Consider the following 17,528-nt stretch of genomic DNA (forward strand, 5'->3'; position numbering starts at 1 on the left):
AACTGCCCGTTGTAACAGAAAGGCTACTGCTCGCCAGTTAAGTTCAGAGCTTGCAGCCGCCACTCGAACTGTTGCATCATGGCAGACAATATACAGAAGGCTTAATGAAAAGGCCTTTATGCCAGAAAGCCAAGGGTATGTGTTTTACTGCCTTCACAGAAAAAGAGGGATCGCTTTAATTGGTGTAAAGAACATCAATGGTCCCATGTTCTCTTTACTGATGAGTTGCGTTTTAGTTTAACTGGTGATTCTAAATGTGTTTACATCTGGAGGGAGTCAGGAACACGAAATGATCTCTTGAACATTGTGGAACGTGACTGTTTCGGTAGTGGAGGTGTGATGGTATGGGGTGGAATAATGATCGATGGACGTACGCCCCTACACGTGTTTAGCAGCGGATCTGTGACAGGCCAGATATATCGAGATGAGGTCTTAGATCCTTATGTAAGACTTTTCAGGGGTGCATATGGACCTGACATTTTATTTATAGATGATAATGCCCGTCCACATCGAGCAAACCTCGTTGATGAATTCCTTGAAAATGAAGACATTAAGCGAATACCTTGGCCACCAAACTCTCCTGACCTTAACCCGATAGAGAACTTATGGGACTACCTTGGAAGAGCAATTGCACGTATACATCCTCCTCCTAGAGATGTAAATGCTCTGAAGACGGCATTGCTGGAAGAGTGGAGATTAATTCCCCAAACTGTGGTTAACAACGTTATTTCCAGCCTTAAAACACGTTGTGATATGTGTGTACAAGTCAGGGGAGATCATATTCCATATTAAATTCATAAGAGTTAATTCTTTTTCTTAACTGTCTTTGTCACACTTTATTACCATTTTTATTGTTTCATGCTACAATTTTATATCATATGAGGTGATCTTCAATTTTTTCTTTTACATTTATGTGTCATCATGTTATGTATGATTCCACGAAAATTCATCAGTTATAGTCTCTGAGAAATCCGTGAATTTATGCATGTAAACATAATTTTGGACATGAGGGTATTTCAACGGAATACACGGAAAAAACATATAAATTTCAATTATTTGTAAAGGGTGATTCCAGTAAATAGTGTCACAGTATTTAATACATTTTGATGCTAATAATACATGCTGAAAATGTCATATACGGCGGCAATTTTCTTATACAATATGGCTGAAACTTTCCAACCAATTCAACAGACATAGTAAAATGACAGAAGTACTGAAAATAAAATAATAAATCATGCAGTTTTAACTTACCTATGAAAAGTTACAAGTCCTCCTTTCACGAAACTTTCTTTACATCCGTAGGTGCTGCAGCGAATAACCATTTTTACTTGAATTTCATGTGACCAAGCAGAGCAGCAGTCTTTCGTCCCAGAGAAAGCAATGTAAAGTATTTCCGGACTTTCAGAATTCGCGCAGCAGTCACGTGACACTAATGTTGGAACCGGTTGAAGGTTGCAATACGCTCTCTACCAGTATACTATCTCGTTGGTTGTATCACACTAAACCGCGACTTTACGATTATGCAATGGAACTGGGTAGATAACATGAGGGATTTGTTTGGCCCCAATCCTGCAGTTATAGACATTACCATTTAGGTAAAAACGGTCCTTATCTGTCTGCAAAATGTTCCATGACCAGTGTTCATCCATTTCCATCCATGCAAGGAATTCCAGATTGAAAGATTCTCTTGCAGCAGGATCCTATTATTCAATTTCTTGAACATATTTCAGGGAAGCCCCCTCAGTCCCATCCTGGCTGATATCTACATGCATTATTATGAATCAAAATTGTTTGAAACTTTAAACTTCCCGGCATGGTTCCGCTACGTAGACGATACTTTTACCCTGTTTGAAGGTAATAAAGATGATTTAAATAAAGTTCTTTCAACAATGAATTCTATTGATCCTGCTATTCAGTTCACTTTTGAATTTGAGACTTGCAATTCTCTTCCGTTTCTCGACATTCTGGTCACATGTAACACATCCAACTTCAGTACAACAGTTTACCGTAAACCTTCTTCGGTTTGCCTTCCACCACACTTTAAATCATGTCATCCGACTAAACAAAAGTTAGCTTCATTTTATTCCTATGTTTTCCGTGCTCTTCAAGTTTGCTCCTGCAAACTAGCCCTTGATGAAGAACTAAATTATTTAAAAGCAATAGCTATTGACAGGGGCTTTTCACCCAACATTATTAATCAAGCAGTTAAAAAATTCTCATCTGAACACACTAAAAGCCACACTCTTATTTTAGGAGATTATAAAAGTTCTGTTGTCATTCCCTTCTTTCCATCAATTAGCTATAAAGTTGCACATATTTTGCAGAAATTTAACTTTCGGGTTGTTTATTCTCCCATCAATAAAATTCCAACTTCTATACTCAAGGACCCCATTCCGGATATGAATTCCTGGGGTATTTATGGGATTCCTTGCCAGTGTGGTTTAATTTACATTGGCCAAACTAAGAGAGCCTTAAAATTTCGCGTCAAAGAACATGAGGCATATGTTAGAAAAAAGGAAACACAGAAGTCTTCTGTTGCTCAACATTGTTGGTCCGAAAATCACACTTTCAATTTTTCTGCTGCCAAAATTATTCAAAAAACATCTTCCATTGGAGAACTGGATTTTCTAGAGGCATTTCACATTCATAAAAATCTTTCTGTTCTAGTTAACGATCCTAATTCCAATCCAAATTTGCCTTCGGCTTTTAGAGAAATTATGTTTTAGTTCTGGTTTCGCCAACAGATGGCGCCACTTGCTTATTCTTGTCCAGGCTTTCTTATCTTACCTATCATTATTTCCTATCTTGTTCATTTGCGGTTTTGCAGCTGAAGATGATGGTTCGGTAAAACCATCGAAACTAGTCTGTGAAAAAATTTTGTAGGTATAACGCTGATTTTTGTTGTTTGACTTCTGAATTAATATTTCAGGGTTGCCATGCTACCCGGAAAACTGTAAAAAGTTAGGGGATTTGAAAATTGACCCAAAAAATCAGGAAAATGGTCAGGTAATTTAAATATTTTAGTCAAACTCTGGAAAAGTCTGAGAAGTTCATACGGTGATGCCCAAAAAAGCGAGCTTGGTGCTAGTATTGGAAGGGATCACTTTCTTGCGAATTATATATCGCGTGAGCGTCATTCAGCCAGCTGACGTAGAGCCAATTTTCGCAGCTCTAATCAGATTGCCTTTTAGAAAGGCAAAGCAAGTTTCCAGGAGCTTTGGTTTCCAGGAACCACAAGAATCGTTAGGGGTGCAACACTTAAAAAAGTATGCGAGCGGCCGGACCCGATACCACGCCTATATATTAAAAATTCATTGTAAGTACTTGTCATATGTAAGTGCTTAGTGAGTATGAAATAAAAATTTTTATTAATCATAGAGCTTTTTAAAAAAAAATTGGGGTGGCAGTCTTAGAAAAGTATGGAGGCAGCCAGTGACCCAGCAATGGTCCTGAGAATCGAAAGACTTGTTTGCTCATTTGCAGTGCATATTGAACTAAAGAAAATACCTTTCTATTCTCGTATAAAACCAAATCAGTTTCTAACCTCCTTGATTGGTTTAATCCTAGTATTATGGCAAAGAACATATATGTAAAAAAAGGAAAGGTTCCATAGACATAATGTAAACACCGCTGGAAAGCGAAGGGAAATTCACCAAAAATTTGGCGACGAAACCTGGTGGCAATAATTTTTCCCTTTGTGATGTGTCTGGAAATTGAGAACGTGTTGAGAAGAAACTTTCTTTGACGAAATGTTTCATTTTTCACTTTTTGTGGTAATTTAAATTCGGATTTTCATACTTATGTTTGCTCAAAGTAGCTAATCCATTAATTAATTTACATGCATACAATTTTTTTTTTCCTTTCCTTTAAAGTTTAAAGGAATTTAAAACGTTGTTTTATGAACTCTTTATAAACGGGAACTTTGAGCTTTGGCGATAGATATTTCGTGCATACGTAGCTGTTTTCCTCTGCATTGGGATGGAGCCACCCCTGTTTCGGAGAAGTTTTCCTTCTTAACAATACATATTCTTTGGTTTATGGTACGCATTGGATTTGGCGACATGATGATGAGCAGTAAACGGGTTTTAAACTTTTTGTCATTTTGTGGTAAAATAAAGCTAACTAGTAGTAAAATAAACAAAATAAAAATAATTGTGACAAACCTTGTGGTTTACAATGTGCAACCTAAAAATGAGAATTTAGATCTTATTTAATCTCTAAACTTACTAGTGCTGTTGTCTTTATAATACCTTTACAAAGACCTTCACCACTTAATAAAGGGCAGAATTCTTTTAACAGCATTGAGAAGGAAAATCACTATCACCATCAGAAATATTGTCAACTTCATTATTCAGCGTAAGTGTCATGTGATATATAAGAAAAACCCTCTTTAAAATTTTTTTTGCTGTGATTCTTCAGATTAGTACTCTCTGTGGTGACATTGTTTGCTATATTGAGTAAGTAAACAGAATTTGTTTTCAGAGAAGAAATTTGTTCTTGCTTGTTTTACTTCTGTTTTGTCAATAAATATGTTTAACAAAGTTTGTTCTCTACAGCTTATACTATTAATACATTTGTCCTTAATTAATGAACTTGTACTGTCCATTTTATATTAGTTTTTTGAAACCGATTTAGTCATTTCCAAAGCCAGCATATTTGTAGAGAAACAAAATTGGTAAATGTTATTTGAATAACAATGGTTTTACAAGAACAAGATGCAATTTATTAATTTGTGTCTTCAGTGTGTATAAACAGAGTAATGCCCATTTGTGTTGTCTCCGGAACTTGAGAAATGAAACTTCATGTTTAGTGCTGAAAACAGGTTTTCTGTCAGACTTTCTAGAAGCTTCATATGACTTTTGCTTCCTAAAGTAGAGGTTTCTTTTAAACATCATAGATTTTGAGATTGGCAAGTGACGACTAACATTCTCTTAAACATTCTCTTGGTAACAGAAGTACTTTTGCTTTTCCACCAATAATGGGGGAGCCATCCACTGGGCTTAGTTAGCTTATTGACCTAAAGTGCTGTTATCAGAACTGTTTAATAATTTCATGCTTATGTAATATCTTCAAAGTCTGTCCTTGGGATGCAAACCAAATATGTTTGTCTAATAAAGGAAACCTTTCAGCCAATTAATGGTAAGAAGTCTAGCAGTGCAGGAGGCAATTTGTTCACACCACTCATTTTTGTGCATTACATTATTTGCCTGCACAGAAAATGACAAAATAGTTGTACAGATGCACTATTATCAAAGCACAAATTGTAGCAGAATACAGTCATGAAATGTGGATGTAATATTTGCATAAATATTTCCGTATGAATATAGTTAAAAGCAAAGCATAAAATTACCTTTAAATTAATGTATTGTAAGTCTATTAGTACAATATTAACATGAGGAACGTATTTTAGGGAGATAAATAATACAACAGGCATATATACATGACTGTTTAGCTGCAGAAATCTTAAAAGTATGTTGCAATATCTATTGCAACTGAACGCATATTTATCTTGGCTGGTGCTCCGAACCCATGCTTACTGGTGTGCCATGGAGGGTCTTTTCAAATGATAGATTTTGGTATACTTGCTGCCAAGCAAATAGTGATTAGCATCACCGATGCTACCGCAAATTCAGATCTCATTATTTCTGAGGCTAAACAATGCAGTTAGGAAATAAATAGAGCATGCCATGTTATGTTTTTGATAAATTTCCAAAAGCTGCTAATTAAGTTTGTATTTATATAATGAAACATGCTGTGTAGTCTTCTGCCTGTAATGGCCATGTTCCACTAGTTTTGCCATTGTTTAGAGCAGAGGTTCCCAAAGTGTGGGCCACAGCACCCTGGGGCACGGTGAAGAGTGAACAGGGTGCGTGAATTTCTTCTTTCTGCTCTTTTACAGAATCTAAATTCAAATCCTTTGTGCTGCATAAATCGCTCGTTGCATAGAAAATCAACAACACCGCTCTCCTTCCGCGTATGGAAATTGGGTTGAGTTTGCAACAACGAATACTTTGCTATCCAACATGAGAGATTTCCAGAAGCCTGCATTTGACTGTAGCGTCGCGTTGACAGGAGTTTCCACGAGCACTTATTCGTGGTCGTATATAAGCTGCCATAGGCCACATTGCTAAGTTAGTTTATGATAAGCATAAGCAGTTAAATTGTTTAATAGAGGTACTTAATAAAGTGTTCTTAGTAGTGATACAGAGTGTGGTGATTTACAAGCCCAGGACAGATAAACATATGTTTGTGTGGAGTTCATTTGCTTTAATAACTGTTTTGTGTTTTCATAAAAAGTTAGTCACAAAATGGAAATATTTTTTATTAAATGATCTTCGACAAGTGGCTGGGAAGAATATATTGATGTCTACAGTGATGCTACAACTATTTGGACTTCAGCTTTATTTCAGTAGAAGTAAATAATAAAGAAAGACCGCAATGTGTGCTCAGTTTGAAAATTCTATCATCCAAGAATATGCTCCCAAGTAAGTTTAAATGACATCTGGAGGCCATTCACCCTACACCATGTTTGAAAAATTATGCGAATTTTTTAGTAGTCAGTTACAAAAATTAAAACAAAAAAAATTATGTTCACTGAACAAGCTTCAGGACTTAGCAATGCACTGCTAGCATCTTTCAAGGTGGCAAAGTGCAAGAAACCTCACACCATCGCAGAACTTATTATTTGTTACATATGTTTTCTAAATGATAATATAATTGTTGAAGACTTTTTCTGTGAAAGCATCAGTGAAGACGCAAAGGTTCAAAACTTATTTGAAATCCGTGACAAGTTTGTAACAGAAAATATTATAGCTTGGGAAAAGTGTATAGTTGTGTGTACTGATGGTGCTTGATCAGTGTCTGGTGAGTATGGAGCATTGGAAGCCCTTATTTGCAGTAAATCACTGCATTCTATGTGGACCATTTGCATCATCTATAGGGAAGCACTTGCATCGAAGTCAATGAGCTGTGAATTGAATTTAGTCCTGGAATGTATTATAGATGTAGTAACCTGCATTAAAAAAAAAAACTAGACTGCTGAATCCAAATTATTCAAAAAAAAAAAACTTTGCATGGACATGGGAGCTGAACACACAGCCCTACTGTATTACTGCAGCTCACGATGGCTTTCACATGCAAATGTCTTATCCTGTGCATTCGAGCTACATCAAGAAATTCACACTTTTCTGCAAGAGGAAGGTCATACAAACTCCAGATGCTTTGCTGAAGCAGACCTTTTTATTAACCACTTGCACTAAAAAGACATGCCACGCACGTTGACATGCTTTTGTCTCAAACCGCGAGCAACGTGAACACCACGTTGATAGGCATTTATCACAAAAATGAAAATAACGTGGTGCACACATCGCCTGATAACGAGATTGTTTACTGGATTGTTATATTGTATCGCACGGCACCACAATTGTGAAGTTCAGTTGTAGCGCAAGTGGTTAAATCTGGCATATTTGTGCAATATATTTGACAAACTGAATACCTTGAATCTGTCTCTACAAGGCCATAATATGCACATCTTGAAACTATTGAAGAAAGTTTCGAAGTTTTAAAGAAAAATGAATGAGAATGGCGGTCAAGATTTTTCCCCCAGATTGCATAAATAAGCATCTTCTAATGAGCTTGTGCTCTCTCAAAAATTGCTGTCTCTTTTAAGGGAACAGCTTTTGAAGCTCACTGAATCGTTTGCAAAATACTCTGCGGAAAAAAATATCGAGAAATATTCGTAGATCTAAAATCCTTTCCATTCTCAAGATCCACTAGAACCCACTTCACAAGAAGAGAGTCTCTTTGAACTCTCTTGCAATACCAGCCTTTAAAACAAAATTTGTTTGTTCTGATTTGGTGGAGTTTTGGATAATTATCAAAAATGAATATCAAACTCTTAAGTTCAAAAGCTTTCAGGATTCTTATTCCTTTTGCAACATCGTATTTATGTGAAACCAGATTTTCAGCTGTAACTGTAATGAAGAGCAAGTATAGTACAAAGATCAACGTGGAGCAAGAAATGAAAGTGGCAGTGTTAAGTCTTATCCCTCATTTTGAGAAACTTTGAGGGGGATCTGCAAGCTAACCCATCCCATTGATTTTTTTTCTTATTTTTCTTTAATACTACTAATAATATAATATTCTTGTGTATCAATTCAGTATATACCTATATGTGCCTCAGATAGTTGTTTTCATTTCTATGCTTGGTGACAGTAGGGACCAATATACAGTCATATTTAGTGATGTGTTGCGATTTGCTATAATGCTATGTAGTAAGAAGGTTGTCAAGCACAAATCTTGTACAACACTTTGTTGAACACTATTAGGGCGCTGTGACAAAATACTAAACCGCTAAGTGCACTGTCAACTGAAAAAGTTTGGAAACTACTGGTTTAGAGATTGCAATGCTTCATGTGGCTTTAAGATATGCCACAAAAGTTCACATTCAGTGACTTTTCACATTCAGTGACTCATCAGCTGTTTCATTGCCCAAGACCCCAGTAGCAGCTTTTTTTTTTAATTGGCTTAACTAGTGGATGTCTGCTGTGCCCACCCTGAATGACCTGCAGGCTTGAAATAGTATCTGCCATTACTTAAATCCTGCTTTTAACTCCCTAGCTGTCCCATGCGTATATATACACCCTTCTGAATACTATCATTTGCTTTGCACTGCTACCAGTGAAATCATCCGCAAAGCTTTGGAATGCAACACCACGATGACCTTGACAGAGTATACAAAGCAGGATACTATTTCAGAGAAGAGGGGGATATTTCTCAAACGGTGAAAGTAATGACTGCATGGTATTTGCTCATGTTTCTTGTTTGAGTAAAACATATTTTTTTAATTCTGTGTCTTCCATTTTTGTTTACTGTTTGTAATAGGTGCCATGAATAAAGAAAGATATAACGAATGTTTCAAACCCACTTATCTTTTTTGATGAACTGCACGTGCTTCATATTGTTACTGAAACTAACCGTTTTGTAGACCAGTATATGAACCAACAATCCTGCAAAAGAAAAATCGGGCAAAAAATCGTAGCATCTGACCAATACAGAAGAAATACATGTTTTTTAGGTATAACACTGAAACCTGATACAGTCAAAAGTCGTTAATCCGGACCTCAAAGCGACAAACTTTCTGTGCATGCGTCAATGCATAATGTGTTCATGCATGCGTGTAATACTTTTATGCATGCGCACAATACATTTACGCATGCACGTTTAATGTATAACGGACCGTATAAGCTAAGCTAAAATTATCTAATTATCTATTTCAGTTAATGTTGCAGATTGCGTTGTTCCTTAATCTTCGAATTGGATCCGGCTTATTATTTTTTGCAAACTGTTGGAGCAATTTTATAAAAGTAAACTTGAACTTCGTATTTGACGGCATATACGATGCACTTTTTTTCCTAAATTTGGTCTCAAAAAAGTTACCTGTGTCTTATACATGAAGGACACAGGTTAACTTTCAATACTGAATGCTATTTTTAGCCCTGATAAAGGTCTAGACACACATAACGTTTTCTACATCTGCCATGATTAATTTGTGCATGCGTGAACTATCTGTCGCCAAAAAGCGCCAAAGCTCGAAGCTGATGTCGAAGTTCGGACAGATTCAACGGTCACATTACGTCTATGGAGCCTTTCCTTCTTTACATAGACTTTCTTTGATTCAGTCGACACACGTGTCGGTATTGGTGCTACTCTGTATAAACGTGTCGGTATCGGTGCTTAAAACTATTTGTTTAAAAAAAATACCCTGGAAAATATGACTACAGGAAACAAGAGATTAAGCTATACAATTCAGTATAAACTAGGAGTGTTAAACTACTACAAAGTGCATGGAAACAGAGCAGCAGCAATGCATTTCGATCTACCACCTACCGAAAAAATGATACGTACTTGGCAACTGCAGGAAGAGAAGATCAACTGAAGAGTGCTAAAAAACAAAAACATAACCTTCGATGCCCAATTCCATCTTGGCCTGAACTTGAAAATGCCATAAAAATGTGGGTGATAGATAAGAGGAAATCTAGAAGTGTTTCAACCAAAATGATAATCAATGAGGCCAAAGAATTTGCAGAAAACGTGGGAAACGTGCAATGAACTGGAAGTTGATCTGTCAGCACTATCCTTATCTTCAGAGCAGATGTTTTTATTTTATTCAGCTTATAATTCCTTACTAAATGTAGTATTTCATCTCGATGTATTCCATCTTTGATATGATTTAAATAAAATTCCTCGTCATTATAAATATCACGAGTACACATCAAATAGTTTTCTGGTTGCAATTTTTTAATTTCAACTATGTGTAATGTATGCTTTACACATGCATGCGTTGAAAGAAATGTTTAATAAAGTAAACAAACAAATATTAAGCATTTTTTTGTAAATTTTGATACCCTTTAGATCATAATTGCTCTTTATTTCATAAATTACGGTTTCATATTTTTAATTTTATAATTTCTGCATGCCATCTTACTAGATTTAAACTGATGATCTATAACCCAGAATCGCCGAAGTCCCGACAAGTCCGGATTAAAGACTTTTGACTATATTTACACTTTACTGGTCTAAAAATAAATTGATTGAAACTCCATTTTTTTAGATCTTTTTTATTATGCAATCATTGTTTTTATTATACTTTTACTCTAAAAATTAAATTTTGTGCTTTCATTTTTTCTTTTATTCTTATGTAAAAGTAAACAGTTTTTAGAAAGTAAAACTTGCACTTATTTCTCCCCAATACAATGCATAACTACATGGGCCTGTGTGAAAAACTGTGGCACTGGGGAATAAATCTTGTACGTTTTTCCCGGCAGTTAGGGGTTAAGGCTACAGGTTCTGCCTGAAACACTGAATTACAGGTGTTAAACTTCTTCACCCAGGTATAAACTACAAGGTCATCATCCATTACATGCTAAGCACTTCTTGTTTCTGCTTGTGCTTTAGAGCCATTTATATATATAAATAAATGGCAGTTGCTTAATGTGTAAGAGAAATATAATTAACAGTTGTCAAACTCAGTCAGGTGGCAACGTTGGTGGGCAATGAAGTTCTCATAGTACATCTTGTTCACATTTTCCTTCAACCTGACTACTCTCACTGTGGCACTCAACCTTTGTACATTGAGGTGTTAGTAGTGTAATTCCTGTTGAAATAATTAAAATAATGGTTGATGTTCTGAATCCTCGGCAGATGCTGCATTCTGCAGAATTGAGGGCGGCAGTATTAGTGATAGAAGTATTGCTGGTTGAGTGTAATGAGTCACAAAAATGCCATTTTCAGAGATAGACTGAATTTTGATAGATTTATTTTTCTCCTGGTGTCTTCTCAAATTCAGTAGATGATATTTTCCCCTTCTTTTCCAATATAATGTGCTTCGGATGTTTTTGACTAAACCTTATAATTGCTTTGAAATAAAAAAAAGTCATAAAATTATTTCTTATATGAGAAATATGTGTTAATTGTGGTGTTTTATGTTATAAAGTAGTTGTTAGCTTGAAATTTTATTGACTGTATTATCCATATCTGTGTTTATGTGATTGCATCTGACGATGAAATAATGCGTTTTTTACTACTCTCGTGGCTGTTTTAAAATACATATAAATGCCATGGAGGGAAGAAAAGGTGATACTTTTCTGATCTTATTGTTTTAATGATTATTTTTTTATTCCAGATAAATGCAGAATTATTCACCATTTGTGTTAATCAACTAAATTCTGAACAGCGTGAAGCCTTACATACAGCCTTAACAGCTCAGTGAAAATTCATGTTCATCTGTTATTGTTACCTAAAGACTTGAACTCTGTTATTCATCAGTGATGCTTTGTTGTTAAGTTGAAAATGAAGACCTGCATTATGCAAACATATATACTCAAAACATAATATGCAAAATTTTACTGATTTTGAATTATTCTATGTAATGAATGGAAGTCTAATTGCACTGCATAATTTTTGCCATTTTTCTGAGGCTAAATTTATTTTCATGAAAGTAATGTTTTAAAGTAATTTTATTTTATAAAAATAATAAAAAGTTGCAATTTAGCATTCAAAACATTTTATGCAAGTAAAATTTCTGTAGAAAAGTAGGTAATTGTGATGCATTTTTACTCATGGATAACTAAAAGATCATCATTTTGTTTATTAGCATGTACACTATTTACTTTTTGTTAGTCAGAAAAACCTAAACTTTTAATGTCGAAGCAAAAGATAGTTTTTCTTGTTCATATGCATAAGGAAAAAAGGCTGGCTTATTTTTTCTAGCGAAAGCTAAAATTTGAACTGTATATTTTAATATCGATTTGAATGGAAGTCTAATTGCACTGCATAATTTTTGCCATTTTTCTGAGGCTAAATTTATTTTCATGAAAGTAATGTTTTAAAGTAATTTTATTTTATAAAAATAATAAAAAGTTGCAATTTAGCATTCAAAACATTTTATGCAAGTAAAATTTCTGTAGAAAAGTAGGTAATTGTGATGCATTTTTACTCATGGATAACTAAAAGATCATCATTTTGTTTATTAGCATGTACACTATTTACTTTTTGTTAGTCAGAAAAACCTAAACTTTTAATGTCGAAGCAAAAGATAGTTTTTCTTGTTCATATGCATAAGGAAAAAAGGCTGGCTTATTTTTTCTAGCGAAAGCTAAAATTTGAACTGTATATTTTAATATCGATTTAGTTTTGTTATAAGACATTTTGCACAGAACAAGCACCTATTTTGTAAACATCAGGTATTGGGAAACATTCAACTAATGTGAAATTAAGGAATAATGTTTTGCAGTGACAGCAAAGAGGGGGGAAAAAAAGAAAAGAAAATCGTGATTGCTTGATTATTGAAATATTTTTTCTGTTTTGGCATGTTAAATTTATTCAGTATTAAAAATTTTACAGTAAGCCGTTTTTAAAAGTTTCTAAGTGGGAATTTTAAGCTTGAAAACAGTATTTTTCTGAATGCATCAGTGGAAAAAATATTAATACTAATGAAACTCATAACCATTCAGAAATTCCAGAAAGATTGTTTTTAAATATTCAATTTATCATGAACTAGATAATGGTACATATGTTTTAGAAATTCTGCAGTCTATTTTCGTTGCCATATTTCTTTAGTTATTCAGTTTATTTGTATTTCCTTATTGTAAGCAGTTATAAATGAAGCACAGAAGTAATTTGTTATAGCTACATAGAAATTTCATTTTTATCTGAGAGAGAGGTTTTTAATATAAGAAATGTGATTCATATTCATCTTGCTTGACATATCAATAAATACAATTTTTATTTACTCTTGTTTCATTTTCATCCTTGAATAAAAACTACATTTCTGTCAATTCTTAAAAAATTCACTTTCTACTTTTCTGGTTTTTTTATTAGCCTGATAATTTACTCAGTTTTAACTGTTTGAATATGGCAGAGCACACAAGGGCTATCTGTGTAAGGAGAGAGATGCATTCATAGAGGACTTTTTAAGGGAAATTATTTCATATTCTCGTAGCACATGGGAAAACTATTCACCTGGGATCAGGCCCAGATCATACTCCCAGTTTTAAGTGTTCTTTAACCCTCTAATGCCCACCACCAGAAATTTCCAAACAAAAAAATTATTTGTTAGTTAAAAGAGTGTTATTTTAGGTTATATAAAACAAACATGGCGAAAAATTGCGAAAAAAAATATTTTTTAACGTTAGCAAATATGCTACCATGGGAAGATTAGGGTACAAATCAAGTAATTTTCAAACACATTTTTTTTAGATTTCAGTTAGTTTATATACAGTTATGTACAAATGATAAGCTCTAAAAGTTTCTGTCCTTGTTAAAACAAAGATATTTATCACATTTATATTGAGTAAATGTTCCTCTAGCGCACTCTAGCGTTCCTCTCGTATGGAATTATTACACTGGCCAGTGATGCACACTATCAATTCTTTGATCCTAAAAGTAATAAATAATTGAAAAACAAATATTTAAGGTTACAATATTTATATTTACAGCTATGATATCTGCATTCTTTACAGATGCTACAGAATAATCAATGGATCCTGTGCCTTCTTTTTTCACTTCCTTCTCATTCTTTAATTTACATTTCATTAGCCTGTTTTCTCTCGAAGTTTCAGCAAATCCTATATTTTTCTTGGATAATTCATACATTAATGGGATTCGCAAAGATAGTAGTTTTTGTTGGGTTACTTAGAGTGCTGCATAACTGCATCACAACACCTGCTCTGAGACCTAATGCATAGGTAGATTGATCTCAATAGTAACCTTCAGATTTTCCAGTGTAAACATCAAAATCGTAACAAATGCCTGATTGTCTACTCCGTTCCCACATTTTTAAACCCCGTTTGCTATGAGGTTTTTTAGGGATATATTGTTTGATATGCATTGTCTCTCGAAATGGAATCATTATTTCATCAATAGACTGCTTGGTCTCACCTGGAACAGATAGCATGTTTTCTCGAAGTCTAGACAACCACGGTCGCACTTTCCAGCATTTGTCACTTCTAACATCATCAATTTGTGAATTATCCGCAATATGCAAAAATCTTAAGATTTTTTTCAAATCTATTTCTAGACATTACTTCTGCAATTGGTTCATAGTTTATTCCCTCTTCTCAATATCCTCTAATATGAGGTATAGGGTCCGTTCGTATTACTTGCTCTATTTCATTGCCGTCACCATAAGAGAAGTTCCTGTTGAACTCATTACAGATTTGTTTGTTCAACTATTAATTTTATCATATCTGTTGATATGACAATCTGAAAATATGCAAGAGCAAATGGAAGAGGTTCTGTAGGATCAGGAAATTTATCATCATTTGATGAAGGCATAATTAGGTTCTTTTTTCCTCCAGAGAATTTTAAATTTTTATAGCTCTTACGTAGATAGACACTTTCATTATTTGACGCATTTTGGTCATTTTCTACATCTTCATTATGATCTTGTTCTTCATCATCTGAGCTTCCTTTGTGGAAGATATCAGACACTTATGTAGGCATATATTCATCATCGGATAAATCACTTTCCACATCATTCATATATGCTATGGCATCTTCTAGTTTTTTAAACACGTTTCTTCCTCTTACTCTGTGGAAAAAGGGACCTGAAGTGCATGGCTGAAAAAAATTCAAAATTCCGAAAATTTTATTAAATTATTTTTTAGAATTTCATTCAATAAATAAAGTACAAATATATTAAAAAAAAAACTTGAGGTTTAATAGAGGATTAAATTTATTTTTCAACTTAAATCTCAAAATGAATTTTCCTAGACAGGAAAAATATTTTTTAAATTAAAAAATATCAAAATTTAAATCCATAAATTGTATTAAAGGATATATTTATTATCTCTAAAATTACAAAGATTAAAGATCATGAACTAATTTTCAATGTAAAAACATATTTTCTTCAGAGAACTGCTAGGATTAGATAGACGAATGCTGCTACCATGATTTTAAAAATACATTTTGCCATTTAAAAACGATAATTTTGTAAAAGTTATTTTATACTGTGTGATACACTCACTTTTTTACTTTATATAAATAGTAATTATTAACTGTTTTATTAATAAAATATTTGTAAAATAAACGTCTTAAAATGTGCTTATAATGTTTGCTGCATGCTTCTAATTTTTTCCCTTTAAGCTGGTGCCGCTATCTATGCCTAACATTTGCTAGTAATACATGAAAAAGGTTCATTTTATAAATTTATGACATAAAAATTGCATTTCATATCGCTCTTGGTATAAAAACGTGGAGTTTAATATATGATAGCAAATATGCTACCATGGCCATTAGAGGTTTAACTACTCTGTCCCTGGTCGTAACCATCCGAGACTCAAAGCCTCCACACTACTTTATGACGTCACAGTCGTCGATCCTCTAAAAGCAAACATCGCCCGATAAGAACTGTGCTCCCTCCCGTATTTCCCTAAACTTTGTTTTTATATATACGTTTCATTCCAATGCTAGTCAAAGAATAAATTAGCAGTGATATTTCAGTTGCAATAAATATTTTTATATTTTATGATTTCCAAATTAATTTTTGTTGCACTTGATGATTATTTCATAAACAAGAAAACTGAAAAATAACATGAGAATTACCTTAAGCAAACATAGAAGGAAAAGTAAAGGTTTAAACAGAAATAAACAAACAAATTTCATTCAAAAAAGACTTTATTCAAAATTCCCTTTTTATTTTAAATAGATTAAATACAAATCATATACACAGATAATTAATCATAAATAAAATTCACTCATGTTGTTTAGGTTATGCATATTATTTATAAAAATAAACAAAAAAATTACTTGAATAAATATTTGAGGAAAAAATGGCAAAGGCGAAAATGTACAGAATTTTTCCTAGGTTTAAGAATTTCCTTACTATTAAATTCTCAAAATGAAGTAGCAATATTCATATGCATTACAATAGAATCAATATTCAGTTTGTAGAATCAAAATACTCAATATTGTCTTACATTTAAAATAATGTATGTGGATAAATTACATTATGAACAATTTGTAAAAAAATAAAATCCACTGCAATTTTTACATTCAAAATAAATATTAATAATATTGTACTTTAACAAAATTAAATTGTTTTGTTTTGTTTTTTGTCCACTGAATAAAAAATAAAGAATTATATTTCATCTTATTCTATTTTGTAAAGTTAATTGATTTAGAAAATGAGTGGCTCAAATCTAGGTATAACATAAAGGAGATGAATGAGTTGTAAAGGAAAATAAAAAATAAATACACTAGTGCATTTTATTTTTCATAATCTGAAATATGCATCATGTTAATGTGGATAATTTTCTTCTTTTATCATTTAAATTTTGCAAATGTGTGTCATTTTTCACTTTACAGTAATTATTTAACAATATATTTGTTGAAGACCAAAGGATCATATTTACCGTATTTATGCGAATCTAATGCGCATCCCCATTTTAAAACTTTAAATAATAAAAAAATTGTTTGTCGGCGAATGTAATGCGCATCATTGATATAAGGAATTTATTGAATCTTATTTTATACAACAATGGATTTGTATATAAACTATCAATTAATGGTATGATAATTTTATTTAAATTTAGATACCATATTTTATACAACAATGGATTTATACATAAAGTAGCAAAACATAGAATTAACCTATTAGTGGGCTATTGTCATGTGAAACAATCATTGTTAATTAGCACTACCGTATATACGGTACCTATCGTAAAATATGAACATGAAATAAATCGTAACATTTCTATCTAGCTAACAGTTTCTACAAACAGTGATTAATAGTAAACGTCTTTATTCACTAATGTTTTCATCACTGGAATCCTCGCAGCTCTCTTCGTCAGAAGCAGATTCATTTCTTCTTTCTTCATCATCGTCATCGTCATCCTCGGCGTTCCAGAGCCCGTCATCGTCACTGCCATTCAATGAATTTGAAATGCAGCATTTCTTGAAAGATTTCACAATCATTGGTGCTTCGATGCTTTTCCAGGCAGCAAAAACCCAGTGTGCAACAATGTGCG

At 33.3% G+C, this 17,528-nt stretch overlaps 1 protein-coding gene across 3 annotated transcripts in view; it reads left to right on the forward strand.

Annotated features, from left to right (window-relative positions):
- The window catches only part of Karybeta3 (karyopherin beta 3), a 196,376-nt gene extending 180,766 nt beyond the window's left edge, over positions 1 to 15,610 (forward strand). For all 3 annotated transcript variants that reach the window (XM_085809207.1, XM_085809206.1, XM_085809205.1), the window contains one exon: positions 11,684 to 15,610. In XM_085809207.1, coding sequence (XP_085665333.1) covers positions 11,684 to 11,687 — 4 coding nt within the window. In that variant the 3' untranslated portion in view covers positions 11,688 to 15,610. The remainder of the gene's footprint in view (positions 1 to 11,683) is intronic.
- The last annotated feature ends 1,918 nt before the right edge of the window (positions 15,611 to 17,528 follow it).

This window comes from Stegodyphus dumicola, chromosome X2, assembly GCF_044657685.1.
Source record: "Stegodyphus dumicola isolate Sdum_Otavi_A_Nest chromosome X2, ASM4465768v1".
NCBI lineage: Eukaryota > Metazoa > Arthropoda > Arachnida > Araneae > Eresidae > Stegodyphus > Stegodyphus dumicola.